The sequence below is a fragment of the Piliocolobus tephrosceles genome, chromosome 10 (genome assembly GCF_002776525.5).
Source record: "Piliocolobus tephrosceles isolate RC106 chromosome 10, ASM277652v3, whole genome shotgun sequence".
Lineage (NCBI taxonomy): Eukaryota > Metazoa > Chordata > Mammalia > Primates > Cercopithecidae > Piliocolobus > Piliocolobus tephrosceles.
In genome coordinates, this window is record NC_045443.1 from 5,765,333 (window position 1) to 5,782,463 (window position 17,131).

Here is a 17,131-nt window from a genome sequence, read left to right on the forward strand (position 1 = left end):
ATTTGGAAGTTTTTGTTGCTGTTGTTGTTTTGTTTCGTTTTGTTTTTCAAGAGGGGCCAGGAGAAATGACTCCTTCCCCGCCGCGGGTCCCGAAGCGAGGTCCGAGGGGCTCTGGGGCGCGGGCGTGCGCGGCGCGGCGCGGGCCGGGCGGGGGAGGGCGGCGCGGCGCGGAAGGGGTTAAGGCGCTGAGCGCGGAGCCATCTGGCCGGGTTGGCTGGTTATAACCGCGCAGATTATGTTCCCGGGACTCAGAGTTGAAGCTCCTCTCCCTACCGAACAGCTCCGCGCACCGCCCCGCGACACAGCCCGGCGCAACTACTTTCTTCTCTCTCCTTTCTTTCTTCCTCTCCTTTTTCCCCTGCTGGGTAGTGGCTGCGGCGGGGTGGGGGAGACTTTGAATGACCGAGCTCGCGTCCACCTTTCTCTTCATGTCGACGTCCCTGGAAACGGCCACACGGATGCCATGGTTACTTTTGCCACGGTAAGGGGAGGCGGCGGGCACGTTGGGTGGGCAGGTTTGGGGATGGGGGTCCACGTGGGGAGGGATTTTCCAGTGAACCGGCGCGGGGGCCCCCAACTCCGCATCCCGCCCCACCCCCATTGCGCCGCGCTCACTCACTTTCCCGGGCTTGTGCCTTCCCCGAAGTTTGCGCTGGGATCTGCTCAGGCGGGCGCAACCGCAACCACGCCGCTACACACACACACACACACACACACACGGACACCCTTCTCCACCTCCTCCCCTCTTGTCCCTCGGCTGCCCAAGAAGCTTCCCTCAATCTGGGAAAGTGATCAGGTTTAAGGGACCTGGATTGGAAAGGGTGGGGACAGGCGAGGGGAAATGGGGACGACGAAAGAGCAGGAAAGGGATTCAACAGAATCAACCACCCACCACCCCCAACCGACCCGTCTGCTCCTCCGGGAAAGCTCCTAGCGCATCCTATAACAAAAGAGGGTGGCAGACAGAACCCGGGGCGGGCAGACAGAACCCCGGGCGGGGAGGTGCTGCCGCAGCTCCCCTGCACACGCCCTGCACCCTGACGGCCACTGAGCCTGATTCTCAGCTTGCCCCAGCGCCACTCCGGCCGGGGCGTGGGCTGGGGGAGGGGACGCGCAGCTCAGGACCCGGAACGCCGCGTTTCAGTTCTGGGAGTTGAGACTCACCGCCCCGCGCCGCGTACCTGCTTTGGAGTCCCCCGAAAGGTTTTTTTCAGAAAAGACCTCGCGCCCCTGGCTCCTCTTGGCCAGCGCCCACCCGGTGGCCACCCCACCCTGGGCCTTTGCGCAGATGCTGGAGCTCCGTACGCAGCCCGCACATCTGGGACCCCGCCGGGGAGCGGCGGGCACCCGGGCCCGGTCATCGCTGGGGATCTCCTCGCGGTATCGTCCAGCCTGTTCTCGGACTTTGAGCGGTGGCGTGGGAGGCTGGGAGATCTGGGCACCCGCGCAGCCAGCCAGGTCGAAGTTTGAAGGTCCTACGACGGACCGAACCGCCCCTTACCCCAGAGTTTTACTCAGTGGTGGATGCTCCTGATGAAATTTGGGACGCTTGGGAGTTGAAGGTTAGGGAAAGGAGGGGCGAGGGCCGAGGGCATGGGGTGGGGGAGTAGGATTCTGCTTGTTGCTCTCCGCGGGAGTGGGTGCGCGTCCAGGAGGCGCTGCTTCTTTGCGGGAGTTTGGCTGCTGCGTGCGTTCGTGGTCTGCGCTTCAGATGCGTAGCAGTGAGACCCCCGCGTCGAACGGTGTCGGGGCTGTGGACTAGAAAGGATCCCTCTTGCTGGAATCGAGGCTCGGGTGGGATTCCCGGTGGGGGAAACACCAAAAATACCGTCTGGCCTTGGCCTCTGGCGGCGGGCGGCAGGTTCTAAGTCCGAATGGAGGCTGCTCCCGGGAGCGCCGGGCTCAGAGCTAGAGAGCTCGGGAGACTGTGCGCCTGTGGACTTGTTTAAGTGTGTGAAGAGGTGGGGGCGGGGGCCTGCTGAGAGGGGAGGGGAGCCTGCCAGGGGTGGGTGTTTCTGCTGGAGCCTGATGTTTGTAACTCAGCTGATTATGGAGTGTACTGAGCGACCTGCTTTTTAAATAAAGAGATGCCCGCTCCTACCCGCAAAACAGCGAGCGAGGAAAACATGGAAGCGCTGTGTCCTAAACGTCAGGATGGGAGAAAGTTGTAACACAGAGGAGACTTCTCCAGCGGTCCTGTTTTCACAACGCTCAAGTTCTCCAGCATAACTCAGCCTGCCTCCCGCCTGCCCTCAATTCCTTTCTGACATGTCACACAAAGAAAGCTGAGAGGTAGAATGTAGAGGATAAAATGCAACCGCCTCTGCCTTGGGCGCAAACACACAGACTTGGGTATCGCGTCAGGAGTTAAGGGGGTTGGAAAATAATGCAGGCTCCTGTAAACAGTGTTGAAGGGAGGTAGAAAGTCTGGGGTATTTCCCCTGGGGAGAGTGTGTGGGATTTTGTGTTGGTGAGGACTGGAGTGTAGCTGGACTTAGAGGGTTTGGTTGTGTGTGAATGGGATCTGCTTATCTGTGGAATGAGATTGTGACCATTAAGTGCGTGGTCAGGGAAGGATGGGGATGTTTTTTCATAGAGAGAGAGAGAGAGTGTGTGTGTGTGTAGGGGGAGGTAGCAAAAGAGCTGGAGTCCCATCCCTCTCTGGTGCCTGGGAGGTGTGTGTTTCTGGGGAGTCTGTTGGATGGGCATCTGTGTGCTTAGCGGGAGACAAGAGCTTGCAGGAACATAGGTGTAGCTAATGCGAAATCTGTGCCTATGAAGGGTGTCAGAGCAGGAGGAGAGGTGCAGCCTGTTGAAGACAGATGGCTTGTGCATGCCTGCACAAACACATGGAGTGGGTGTGGTGTAGGAGGGCGGCTGTGTGTGTGAGCGAAAGGTGGATGCATGTGGAAGGTTGGGCGCCTGAGGATTACCAAAGGGATGTGTGTGGGGGGTGGGGAAAGATTATCTGAGGTGCGCGGAGTGTGAACTTTATGAGGGTGCACTGGGAAATTTGGCTGGAATGGCATTGGGGCATGTAGGGGGTAGAAAAGTGTGAGCTCAGATCCTCTTTATGGAAAGACAAAGCATTTGCAGGAAAGGACACCGGGTTGGGGTTGGTGTTTGCCTCCCCTCTCCTTCCTCCCCGGAGAGGAGAGAATTGGAGGAGGCTTAGAATGAGGGATGTACATTTAAGAGGAAAAGTCCTTGTGCACTGGCACTGGGTGGGAACAGGAAGAGATGTATGCGTAAGACTGAAGTAAGTAGAGGAATACACTATTCGTGCCTTGTGTCGGGTGCATGTTGTATAATGTTTTGTAATGGGTTTCTTATGTAATAGGGGAATTCACTATCACCAGTTCATATTGATAATCAATTAAAGCTAATGGAGTGCCTACTGGATGCACAGCCCATTGCTGGATACTGGAGCATGGCACACTGCCCTGGAAAAATTCCTTCTCCAGGCTCCGCTAACTGATGCAATTTTGCCAGAAATAGACAGAGCTCGATGCTTGTTGAGGTTTCTTCAAGGTCTGTAATTCGGTTTCTAGAGATGTTTATGGATCTTGGGGGCCAAAGGGAAGCTGACTTGAAATACATCTCTGGTTTTGTAAAAAGTGGGGCGTAAAGATAGGGATGATGTAGACTTTTGTGTATTGGGAAGGGAGCTGGATGGTGCTGTTTCTTGTATGGGGTGTGGGTTGGGAATTGGAGGGTGTTGCACTTCAGGTCTGAATGCAGGTCCAGATCCCTTTGAGGACTGAGTTTCTAAGAGTACGCAGAGCCTCCTTCATAGCTGGAATGAGACTTGTTATGTGGAGCTGGAGAATGGTGAAGTCATGATCAGGGAAGAGATGGACTGGGGACGTTTGTCATCTTTGGTATTTTCTGGACTACGAGTGTAAAGCTAATCTGAGTGTGTGTTTGAGGGGTGGTGTGTGTGCACGTGTGTGCATATGCACTTTGGCCTGGAGTAACGTAACTGGGAGAAAACTAGCCAGGTGGATAGGAGGGGTGGATATTCTGGCTCTTGTGAAGGGGGTGCCAGTATGTGTTTTTACAGGAATTCTGTGTGTCTGAGGAAGGATAAAAATCGTCTTGGATACTCAGATGTGCATCTCTAGTGAAAAAAGGTGTACACAAAAGAAGGGCCGTAGACTTTGCAGAATGAGAGAAAGGTGTAGTTGATTGGGTCCATACCCTGGATGACTAGTGAGGCAACTGGGTAAGAACAGAGTGAAGGCTGTCCTTTCGTGATGCACATATCTGTCTGTCTGGACCAGATGATGGGGAGCCCCATTTGATTAGGTTCTGACCATGGTTGGGCATATGTTTGGGAGGACTTTATTTGACTCATGACCTTTTTGAATTCATGAAGTTACAGCTGTGCCATTTTAAGGGTCTACCTTAGTTTTTAGGGGGAAACTCATCTGTATAAGAGATAGTTTGTATAGGGCTTGACTATTGGTCAGAAGATCGGGGACAGATATTTCTGAGGGCAGGGTGGTGAAGTGGAAGACTTTGGATTGGAAATGCCTTAGTTCTAGTCCCGTTCTATCATTTGGGAAAGTGTGACTTTGGGGACCTTTTTAATCTCTTTAACTCTCTGTTTCTTTTTTTGTAAAGTGGCAGTATAATGACTCAAGGAGGAAGAAAGTTCATTCCTCTTTTCCCCCATCAAAACTTGGTGTGTTTAGTTGTATACAGCGGTACAAAGATGAAATGTAATTAAATCCAGGTGCTAGCATGTACGTAGGTCATTGCGAAAATAGGATGTGGACCTCTTTCTCTTCACAGTGCAACTTAATCAGTAGTCATGAGGCTCATCGCATCTCTACTGCTCACTTGCTGTGTAAATAAAACTTTTTATAACTGCCTCAGTTTACTCATCCAGAAGCTGGAGGCAACCAAGCCTAGATTATAGATGATGGAAATCTTTAAGATCTTTGAACTATTCAGAGGAAAGGTTGTCTAAGAATCAATGTTATTAATGATCAGAGACAGACATTTCTTTATTTTTAACATCAGCTATGCAGACCACAGCATCAAAACAAATGCGACTTGGAGAACAGCAAAAATAATAATTGTCCTTGACATACGCACCATTTGAATAAAAGAAGAGCAAAGTCCAGCCTGCCTGGTAAGAGGAAAGCCTGGGCTTTGGGTCTTTGCAATTCTTTGTGCCCAGTGCAGCAAGTTGGTTACAGCCACTCTCCCCAGAGATGAAGACGGAGGCGCAGGGGGGCACGGAAACCCACTGAAACCTCCAATTCCTCCCAGAAGTGAGCACATGCTGTCAACTCCTGGCTCGGAGTCAGGCTCCCATCCTTGAGTTCAGTGGCCATAAATAGGAGCTAAGCTATTTCCAAGAGGCACTAAACTAATTCTGTTGCTTTTCTTGGCGAGATTGGGCCAATTAAGTTGATTGGAAGAGGTCACTGCTGATGGGTCTCACATTCCCCAGGCGGGACAGGCCAGCAGAGTTTAATTACATAACATTTCCCATCTCTGCAGTTCTACTCCCAGATGTATCAGATGTTCAGGCCTCTCCTCTTCCCCACATTCAGGATGCCTGATGGAGCAGGCGGCTTCTGCTGCAAACTTCTCCAACCTTTTCCCGAGCAGTTACAGCACTCCCACCCCAACTGGAGGGAATGTAAATCTGTGCATTGCCTGGAAGCCAGAGAGGACATGCGGCCGACACAGAAGATCTTCAAAGCCCGCCACCCTTCCTCAAGCCTCAGCCTCTGCTATTTTACTCTTTAACAAGGCAGGCAGTTTCTGGCATTGGGGATGTTGAACTAATGACCGTTGCTAGGGTTTTAGATTTAGTTTTATTTAAAATTGAGTTTGTTGGAAAAGGGCCAAATCTTCTACTGGAGACAAGCCTAAGCCCTGTGTGTTGCTGCTGATAAAGTCTGTGGATGTACTTTGTGCATGGACAGGTGTGTGTGGAGTAAGAGGAGACCACGGGATGTGCATGCGTGCGTGCTGGGGGACACGTGAGCACAGGACCTGCCCTGGGTAGACAGGGAGCATTTGTAGAGCTTATGTTATGGGTGGCAGGTATCTGGATGCTTGGCTTAGATTGGATTGTCATTGGATTGCTTCTTACAGGTGGGCCAACCTGAGAAAAAAAGTTGGGAACACCGTCTTTCAGATCTTTTTTATATGGGCATGTTGAACTTTGAAGTATGAGGCCAGTGTAGATATTACCGCATTCTTGCCTGGATGGATTTCTAACAAGACTGAGGCTGGACAAAAAAAAAAAAAAAAAAAAAAAGTCATTCAGAGGACTCATTTTAGAACCTGTGAGGACACATGTAGATGGCCCCAGAGTGTTAAAATATTTTTTTTGTTGTTGTTAATAGTTTTCCGTAACTCAGCCTTTTATTTTACCTACAAATACTGAGAGGCTAGAGGTTGCACATACCCCCACGTGGTCAGAATGCATTTGCTCTTCATGTCCCCATCTGTGCCATGGTCCTTCTCAAATAGTATTAATTGGGAACCACTGAGGGCTTGCTGCGGCTCTGGGTGTCCTCACAGGATAAACCTATGACTGACTGTGGTCTCATTGAAACAGAACAGATTTTGACATGAAATTTGGTGTGGTCTGTTGTGATTGCTCACTTTTTAGTAACATCTCCAGAGAAGACATTTGTTGAGCCCCATTTTGTGTGTGTGTGTGGGTTTGTTCAGTCAGAGATTTTTGGAAAATTTAAGGTTCTCAAACATTCAAGGCCGGAGATGTTGGAGGAAACAGTAGCTTATAATCTCAAGAGCCCAGGCCAGGGTGACCTTCAGTAGCTTGAGGCAGCAGGTAGCTGCCTGACTTGGAGGTAGAGGACCAGGTTCAATGACTGGGCTCTGTTACTAATTACCTGCTGTTGTGTGACCCTGGACATTCTCTCTAGGACATGACTTTGCCATCTGTAAACGAAGGTGAATTAGAAGATCTCCCCATCCCATTCCAGCTCTGCCACTGTAGGATTCCACAGTAGCCACATCCTCCTACCTAATCAGTGCTAATTACCTCACTTGGAGTGCACCCTGGCACGCCCTTAATGAGCTCCTGTTTTTATCTTTGGGGAATGGCTGAGTCAAAGGCAGAAAGGCATGCAAAGAATTTGCCAGAGTGTTTCCTTTTGGCCAAGAATGCTCCTGACGTTGGCTTAGCCTACACAGGGTGTGCAGAGCTGAAAGGGGTGGGATTTGGCTTTCTGATAGGTCTGGTGCTAATCATTCAGCTTCCACGTGAATGTCTTTCAGTGGCAATGTCTCTGACTAAGGTAAGCATCTTAGTCCATCTTTAAGAGGATGGATGATGATGATGACAGTTAATATTTGAGTACTTACTGGGTGCCAGGCATTATTACAGCCATTACATGGCATTACCTCAGTACTCAAAATAATCTCATTTACAGATGGGGGTACTAAGGTTCTGTGAGGTTAAGGGGTATGCTGATGTTCTTGGCTTTCCAGCCTGAAGCCTGTGGCATCCCAAGCCCATCACCTGCCAGTCAGATTCTGTTTTTTTTATGTTCTGTGATGTCATCCAGATGGGAGCTGGGTCCATCTTCTTCTGCAAAGATGGTCACCCCATAGGGTAACCTGCTCCCCGCCCCCGGAAGCTTCCTTTTCATGTGCAAGACAAATGTTTAGGTTTTCTAGACACCTGCTGGCAAGCATGTGTCAGATCTGTCTCAGCTTCCATTGGTCCTCCCCCTTTACTGCTTGTCCTGTTGACAAGGGAATCTGCCCTTACAGAACACGGGTATTGATTTAAGCCACAATTGCCTCCTTGTAAATTCTATAAAATTGGAGCTGGACATCTGGTTTTGATCCACACGCCCATGAGAAGTGGTAGGTCCCAGCATTCTTGAGTCCTGGAATTGCACAGAATCAAAGTGAAAAAGAATATGAATGGAGAGCATGAGGTCTCTTTAGAATTTGGAAGACAGCTTTCTTTGAGAGGCTAGGGAACTCACACCACTTAGACTGGGGCCAAAGTGAAGGTAGGTTTCTTGCTGGGAGGTTGGGGGGCAGGGGTCGCTGCTAAAAACTGAGGTCTCCAGGCTGTGTTTGATGCAGAGCAGAGCAGCTGTAGAGACATCCAGCCGAGGATTGCCACTGCACGTCATTCTCAGGGCAGTACCGGAAGTAGAGAAGCCAAACACGTTCTTGGGGTGGATGCTGCACTTTTTGAAGGTTGTGACTAAAGGCTCATTCCTCCTTCTTCCACTGATTTCCCCACCATCACTACCACATATACATCATCAAGACAGTTAAGGACAGGTGACTTTGTTCTGTTGCTTAAAGATATTTGCATGTACAAATAAATGTTGAACACTAACCTAATGCCTATTAAACCCTAGGTACTCAAAAATTATGTATTTACTTTGCTTGAAATAACTTTTCATGTGTAGGGTGATCATTATTTCCTTTATATGGAGTATATAGCCTTTTAAAAACTGATAGCCAGGTTCTTGCAATTTACTTCCCTCTTCCCTCTGTTTCTAGATCTAAGACCCCTGCATTTAAAAATATCCTTCTCTGGCTCTGAGGGATCCCTTAGGGAGTTTGTTTCATGTTCTCAGTCTGAGATTAGCTCCATCTCATGTCTAGAGGACCTGCTTCTAATGGTTCATAAGGTACTTCCTTATGAACTGGGTTCAAGAGGAAGACGCAGCCCTAGAAATCACCTGCTTTCCCAACAGGTGTGTCCCATGGTGTGGAGAAGCCCAGTCCTCCTAACACCCACCTGGCTACCTTAAATAGCTTGCCACATTCTTCCCGCAGAGAGCCCAGACTAGCTGTGTGACTTTAAGCAAACCACTTTCCCTCCACGGGCCTCTCTTTTCCTGGAGAAGGGAGGAGTTGGACTCACTAGACGGTCACAAGGACACTACCAGTGTGACAGATCACATCTTCCACGATTCCGCTGCTCCCTCGGCCTCACACTGTGGCCCATGCCTGTGATTTTCAGGTATCTCTGCTGGCCCAGAGGACTTACGTAGAGAGGTTTGGAGGGGGTGGAGGAGGAAATTAAGTTATGTGATGCCAGATAAGTCATTGAACATATGGATGAGTGCATGTTTATGAAGCACTGAAGAAACAAGCTTGCCAGATTTGTGGCGGATCTTGGATTGGAAGTTGGGAGTATGGGAGAGGTTTATGTGGGATTAAAATTATCTGTGGGTAGCTGAATTCAATAAGCTAAATCAGAGAGGTCCCAAACTCTGAGCAGAGAGATCAGACCCCACCTCTAACTCCAACAGAGACTAACTACAATTTTGGGAAGTCCCTGAACCACACTAGGTCTCATTTCCTCATCTATTAAGAGCTACTGGCTTTGATTATCTCTAAGGTCTTTCTTGACTTATCATTAATTTAATTGTGAGAATTGGGGGCTAGTAGAAAAATCTGGTCAAATGCACGGATGGAGAAGGGGATACCTCAAATGGCCTAAATATAGAGGGAAGTGTTCTGTGCGAGTGATACGCCTATTCTTGAATTGGAGATAGCACTGGAGGATATATTCTGTACGTATATTGTGTTTCAAATACCCCTCCATCATCACCAATGATATTAAAATCATCCTTCACATATTTGCTTAACCTGAGAAGCCTCCATGCATTTCCCCAGAGAGCCCGGGGCTCCCTTCCCACCCTCCCGATGTTATACCACTTAGCAGCCTGTGTTTAATTTGCATTCCTAGAATATGAACTTCACAGAGAAAGGTATCTGTTGTTTTCATTTTTGTGTCCCCCAACACCTTGAATAGTGACAGCCACAGAAATGTGTTGAGTGAACGAATGCGTGACCGATCATTGTGAGCTCAGAACGTGCAGTAGCGATGTGACATGCCAGGAACTGGGCTCAGAGAGGTAGTGTACCGTGCCAGGGCTTCAAAACAGTGTTACCTTTTTGGCCTGTCCCAAGGCTAAGGTCTTGAATGCTCAGTGCTTGCTGGCCAGAAAAGGCTGTTCTTACTCCCTTTTAGAGACCCTTCCTCCCCATGTCTTAGCCTGCATAGTTCTCCTGCAAACTGGGTTCTTGGTCATGGGGAATTGGGTGTCATTCCACATGCATTAGGGTAATTCCTCCTTAGACACTCGGAAAGCAACTCAAAACACACGTTTACAGATTATTCATTAAGCATCCTGTTGGTGGTCATGTGCTAGATGTTGGGAAGATGCAGAGATTAATGTAGTGCTGCTGGCCTTGGGGTCTGGAAACTGGGGAAGGAGGCAGACAGGTTACAATCATAGTGCTCCAGGGAGAACAAAGGGAAGCAAGGAAGATGGAGTGCAGGGTTCCCACTTCAGGTGTTGTTTTTCAGTATGAACCACGATTGAGAATCCTTGTGGTTCAGGAGCAAGCTGGAGGGTCCAGGAATGGTCTCCACTTCCACATGACAGTGGTTTTCTTGTCGCTGAATTCTCAGGGCTAGGGTGATGGATACTCAGAGACTATTGTGACGTGAGCCCTTGGTTCTTGTGGGGAGAGTCGGGGAAACGTGCATGTTGTACAGGTGTTGGGGCTTGGTGGGGGCGTAGGTGTGCGTGCTCACGGGGTTACTTCTCAGAAGTATCCCTGCTCATGGCATGGTGGGGGTGAGTCCACCTCAGGCCCCTAAGCTGTACTTCTACCTCCTGCCTAATTACAGAGTATGTTGTCTCTGTGACCACTTCTGACACAGGAACAGACTGCCATCTACTGTCCACTTCTGTCCTCTGAGTCCCTCTTGCTCAAGGAGGCATTTATTTTTTTCTCATCCTGTTTTTAATAGATCCAGACACCAGGAGAAACAGACATGGAGTCCTATTTCGTAATTTTTTTAGAATTTAGAAGGGAGCCTTTAAAAAACATAACACATCTGTCAGGTGGTTTTCTTATCTGTTTACAAAGGGGCCACTCTGCTGCCACTGAGTCTTCCTAGCCGCTGTGTGAGGTGCCATGTGGGATGCCAAGAGACACAAAGCAAGGTCTTACCTTCAACAGCCTTGCAGTCTACTTGGGAATACAGGGTAGATTTGCAGAGAAGCAGACTACAGGATGTGGCAGTAGGTATTTGGTAAGAAGCATCTTGGTGGTAGGGACTACAGAGGTTTTGGGGGTTTGGAGGAAGGAGGAGCCCTTGTAGGCTGGGGGATTGGGGAAAGACCAATATGGGTCTCCTTTTAGCAACCCCAGTGTGTGGGAAGAGTCTTCTAAGAGCTGCGTGATGTTGTGGGACAGGATGTGAACTGGAAACTCAGGAACCTGGAGGGCCTGAGGTCTAGTCCAGCTTCTGTCAGTCCTGCCCTGTGACCCAGGGGCTTGGGTTCCCCATCCTCAAAGCAAGGCTGTTGGTCTTCTTGTCACGTAAGGGCCCTCACATCCCCAACCCTGCATCATGTACCACTCTTGCATGCTGTGGGAGGTGGTTTTCTGGTTTTCAGCTTGTCAAGAGCAATAGAGTCAATGGGATCCCGTGGGGAAAAGATACCTGGATTCAGAGCCCTTTGGTAATGACCCCACACACAGCAGGAGAAGGAGAATTTCCACAGGGGAGTTTTGGGTGCTGTTAAAATACAAAGGGGGGAAATGTTCTATGCAGCCTCTGCATGCTACTTCTCTCCAGAGCTTTCCTGGACTTTCTTTCCAAAAATGTATGTGCATGGCGCTTTGAGTCCAAGATAGCTCCCCCAAAAGAAATTGTTTTAGTATTCCAGCATCGTTCATAGCTCAAATCTAAGATTCCTTCACATGAGAATTCATTCCATGATTGTTTTTATGGAGGTGTTCTTTGAGTGTTTGAGACTTTTGGTGGCTGTGGATTAAAATGCAGAAAACTCATGTAACTCATTCTCCATAACTCTATAACTCGTTCACTCCTTGTCTCTTTTTCTCTGTCTTTCTTAGCATTTAAACCACCACCAAGGAAACCTCCAGTGTGTTTATTGTGTATTCTTGCCTTTTGATGTGTGTGTGTGCATGAGAGAGAGAGAGAAAAAAAAAAAGAGAGGGAGAGAGGAAAGGCGAGCGAGAGAGAGTACAAGAGAGAAAGATATTTTAGACGGTGCTCTATTAGCAAGTCTAGGAAATCAAGTTGAATTTGGATTGGGTTACAGGTTGAGAGACCTCAGCTCGTCACTGTAATCCTCTGACATTTCCCTTTTACTTTTTGGCTCTTGTTTGAATCAAGAATACATCTTCCCATTCCCCCTTCCATGTTTACATCTCCTTTTGGGGCAGCTATATAAAGTTACTGTCCGTCTGCAGCAAGTCTCCTTAGTTCTTTTGGGGACTGCTCGACAGAGGCACAGTCAAGGATAGAGCTATTAGGGACGGTCAGCTTTTGGACAAAGAGAAAAAAAATATGTTGGGGAATTGGAGAAAGGTTCCAATTGTGGATCGTGTGTTTTCTTGTGGTATACTGATGTCTGTGACTATTGTCCACAGAAAGAGAGCGTGAGCAGGGGCTGGGGCAGAGATAAAAGGGAGATTCTCCCCAAACCAACCAATGTGTAGACGGAGCAAGAGTCCCCAGCAATAGACATGGAGCCAAACAAGCCTGGGAAGTAACTAGGAAACTTCCTGGTGACCTGAGATGTGTTTTGTAATCACTGGTGAAAGGAGGAGGAGATGGGAGTAGAGGAAGTGCCGTGGGAGGAGACCCCAAGGTGAGGGAAAGCAGGGACTTAAAGAACTGAAAGAAGCCCAGAGAGGGGATGAACAGAGAGCATCTCACATATCCTGTATGGATAATGTTGACCGTATGGTGGAGAGGTGGGTGGGAGCCAACTGGGAGGTTACTTTTTTTTCCCAGAGGCATGGGAGCTATGGAAGACTCTGAGAGCACAATTAAGCTTTTGTTTTTAAAAAGATCCCTCCGGCTGCAATGTGGCTCTTAATAAAGAGTTGTTCAGTGAAGGAAGGAATGGCTGATGGTTGGATCGATGGAAGAATTAATGAATGAGCAAATGAGTGAATGAGATGCAGAGGGAACACAGCAAGCCTGATTTGATCTCTGGTTACTTTGACCAGTACTGGCTCCAGGGGCGATTATCTCACCCTGGGAGGCCAGGGAGAAACGCACTGATTGGAATGGCTCTGGCTGTGAGGACACATGGATTAAAATATCTGATATTTTAGGGTGGTTGATAGTGGGGAGGACTTCTGGAACTTTTTCCTTCTTCTATGCATTTCCTTCCTAATTTGATTTCATTCAGGAGAAAAAACGAAGATAGCTTTTGAAATTACATCCCAGAAAATTTGAAACTATGGCAATGACGTGCTCCAGAGAGGGCTGCTTGCATGGAAGACCTTTTCATAGGCTCATCGTGGAACGGGGACAGATGATAAAGTTTCTTGGGCATACGGAGGGTCCCAGATTTCTGGACATCAGATTCACCCATAGATGATTCCTGTGGATTAAATGACGTGTGTATGTGTGTGTGTGTGTGTGTGTGTGTGTGTGTTTAAAGTTTCAAAGTCTCCTGAAAATTACCAAGTGCCATTGAACATTTTTTTTGTCGGTGGTGGATATCTAGATAATTTCTTTCAAGGTCACATTGTTTAGCATGTATAAGGAAAGTGTGTGTGGCAGAGACCCAGATGGACACCCAGCATGCCATCCAGTTGACTGGGGGGATTGGGAACACTCCTTGGTAAAGCCAAAGGGAGCCAAAGAGGACCTCTAGTGTCTTTGCTGTCCCATGTCCTGACTATTCCAATTTCACCTTGCATTTTGAGATCTTTTAACTTTTGCTAACAGTGATTGCTCAGGATGTCATTCAGACCAGTTATGTTTGAATGTCTAGGGTTGGGATAGAAGCTCACAAGGTGAATGCAATGTGCAGCCATGTTGAGAACCACTAGCTGACACTGTTAACCTACTCTGCCCTCCTCCTTGCCTTTTGGCAGCTTTGCCAGGATATCGGTCCCATCCTCACCTCAGTGTGCTGAGAACTACTCACTTAGTTAAGGAAGTTCTGCTAAGGATGTTCAGCTAATTTGGGCTAAGGCCTCCTATCCCCTACAAATCCAGCATTTGCCTCAGAAATTGGAGGCTAGGAGGACAAGACAGGTTCATAGCAGATTCTGAAGCGTCATCTGCTGAAGGAGGAATTGAGGATGCGTGGTGGGGAACAGCGGGAGAAAGACCAGCATCCACACGGCAGTAACAAGATGCAGACACCTATTTATACGTGTCATCCTAGTTCCCCCTGCAGCTCCCAGGACCGGATATTCTACCAGGCAGATATACCAGGTTTGCAGGCACCTATTTATATGTGTCATCTCCATAGTTCCCCCAACAACTCCCAGAGGCAGATATTAGACCAGGCTTGAGGGCACAGTTTGCATAATGCATTCATAATGCAAAGTGACTTGTGACCTTGGAATGATCAGACTTCCTACACTGGTTTTCCCCGATAATTTGCATATCAGCCAGATACCCTCCTCCAGGGTTAGCTATGATCAGGGCTGCTGATTTCTGCCACTGATGGCTCAATGGGAAGGAAAGCACCTATCTCCTCTCTCTGTTCTGTGGGATTCAGCAATCTTGGGCTGGTCCTTCCAGGAGGCCTAACATGAAGACATGCTTTAGCCAACAGGCCTTTATATTAAGAAAATAGTGATTCTCTTCCTTGCCATTTCCCTGTTAGGAAGCCATGGCTTGCAGGACAGCCAGGGAGTAGAGGTTCAGAGAAGGAGGCTAAAAAAAAACAAGACCTGAAAACCTTACGTTTCCAACCATATATTCCCAAATTGTAGAGTGGACCATATGGAATCATTGCAATCCCTGGGTTTCTCATTTACAGCTTTTGCAAAAGATATTACTGTGTATGCTGTCAGGCTTGCTGCAGCCGGATGTCTAGCACCCATTGCTAAGTGCATGCTTCGGTAAGAGCTTTGGACTTGGGATTCTCCAGACTGCTGAGTGACCTACGTGTAGTTTAGCAACATAATGCTCGGAATGAGCCACGCCGACCTGATGTGAGGACCGAATGGTAGCTGGAGAGAGCAGGCCAGGTAGTGGGATAACCATGGTCTGCAGAGGTGGGCAGGCGGGCGGACACAGGCTTCTTTTGCACCAGGTACTACTCCATGAACTGTACATCATGGAGACAAGCCCTGCCGAGAGCAGTGGAAGCAGAAAAACACAGGCCTATCTCTGTGTCTATCATGTAAGGAAGTCTCTGTTGGCTACGTGTACCTGCCACCGTCGCCCCATCCCACCCCAAATATACAGCGTCACCTTCAGCTGTGGCTTTTGTTTTTTGATTAAGGGACAATAATATTTCCAGGAAGGAGAAGAGCAATGAACAGAAGCATTTATGTGTGAACACTGGGCAATTTATTGTTTTTCAAAGTCGAATCTAGAACATGTTCGCAAAAGACCGTAAATTGAGTAAAAAGTTTACTGTCAGATTAAGGACTGTTAGGTACAACGACCGAAAGAGGAGTTAAGAGTGATCCTTCAATAATTCCCCTGTGGGATTATGCACATTTAAGGAAAAATGTTCTTCAGGCTATTTCTGCCTTAGAGCTAAGCATCATTACAGTGAAAGAGAGAAGTACCCTTTAAGCAGGAGGAACCAAGTTCTAGTTCTATTTCTGTCGATCACTGTAGACACAACCTCTCAAAGCCTTAATTTCCTCTTTTGTAAAGTGGGATAATAAACCCTAACTACTTGACACAATTAATGTAGGGTTTCAGATGAGATGATGCATAGGATCGTGCTTGGCAAGCTGTAAATTACAAATATATGTTATGGTTTCAACTGGTACATTCCTAAGTGAATAGCACATTGCTCTGTTTGGAAGATGGCTCTTCTCCAAGTCAGGCTGGGATAATGTTCCCTGACAAGACACTGCCATACCTAGGGGTTCCCCAAACATTGTTCCTGGGAACCTTGAGGAAGCACCATAAGAAATGGAATAAATGTTACAGCGAGGGCTTGAAAGAATAACAATCTATCAGTCTACCTATTTCTGATAATGTCATCTCGGGAGAAGAGACTCAGGGTAGCTTCGTGAGGGACGTGGGAATGCAATGGGCTGTAAAAATGGTGTCCAGGAAACCTGGGTTTATTTCAGTGTGAGTTGCCCACACTTCTGCCAACCCAGTCACCTACTTCACCCCCAGCTGCTCTTGAGCTCTCTGCACACACTTGCATTTATATCAGTGAAACAGAGCTCCTCCTCTTACATGAGAATGGATCTCATTGCAAATCTAATAGATTCCCCTACCACAATGTCCCCTGCCTTTTTTGTTTACTTCATTTATGAAAATACCTTGACACATCCATATTCCCATTTTTGTAGATACGGTGCTTTATGTCTTTGAGATTATTAAACACTCACGTTCCTTTCTGATTGCTCTTTTCACCTCTTCTTTGGGCTTGGGCTTTTCTGTTGGTGGAATCTGCTGTTTCTTTTCATGGTGCTGGCTCTCCTGAGTTGGGTGGTTGCTAATTCTTATGGCCAGTGTATCTTCTGTGACAGATTCCCCGACATGCTGCCTCAGATGTGGCTTCTGTGCTTGGTTTTAGCTTTTTATATGGGCTGTCATGTCCTGAATGTTGACCTTCTTTCAGGGATTTCTCACAGCTTCTAGCTAATGAAAGTCCCCGTTCTTACTGTCAAACCTAGACAGCTATCATTTTATTTTAAATGTACTTTTGGTTACATTGTTTTGGGAGTAGGGCTGGAAGGACTTGCTAATGGACGAATGGTGGAAAGTGAGAGAAAGAAAGATATAATGGAAGAAGGAGCAATCAAAGCCACAGAAGGAAGCTGTCCCATTGTTCTTGGATTCCTAAGCCTACCCAAAAGAGCTGACTTACTTTACAGTTTCTGAGAGAACTGTGTGTGCTGTTGCTAGAAGCACAAGAGAAAGAAAAATAGTCAGAATGTTCAGTATGCTTCATTTATCTAATATGAAAAATGAACTCTGCCCAGTGATTTAATGGGCATAAACTCTGTTTCTAAAAAAGCCACTCGTTCGGCAGCGCACTTCTGAGTGCTTGATATGGTAAGGTATTGTGTTCTGTGCTGGAGAGGAATACAAAAATGCACGGTTCCTCACCTCCGAGAACTTATAGTGCATGTAAGGAAATAAGACAATCCTTACTGA

The 17,131-nt window shown here is 47.9% G+C and overlaps 1 protein-coding gene across 2 annotated transcripts in view; it reads left to right on the forward strand.

The window, feature by feature from the left end:
- Positions 1-252: 252 nt before the first annotated feature.
- The window catches only part of NTF3 (neurotrophin 3), a 64,184-nt gene continuing 47,305 nt past the window's right edge, over positions 253-17,131 (forward strand). The window contains exon 1 of one of the 2 annotated variants that reach the window (XM_023232494.2): positions 253-481. In XM_023232494.2, the coding sequence (XP_023088262.1) occupies positions 464-481 (18 nt within the window). In that variant the 5' untranslated portion in view covers positions 253-463. Of the gene's footprint in view, positions 482-1,256; positions 1,459-17,131 lie in introns of those variants that run through there. The other variant, XM_023232495.1, reaches the window with a different exon arrangement.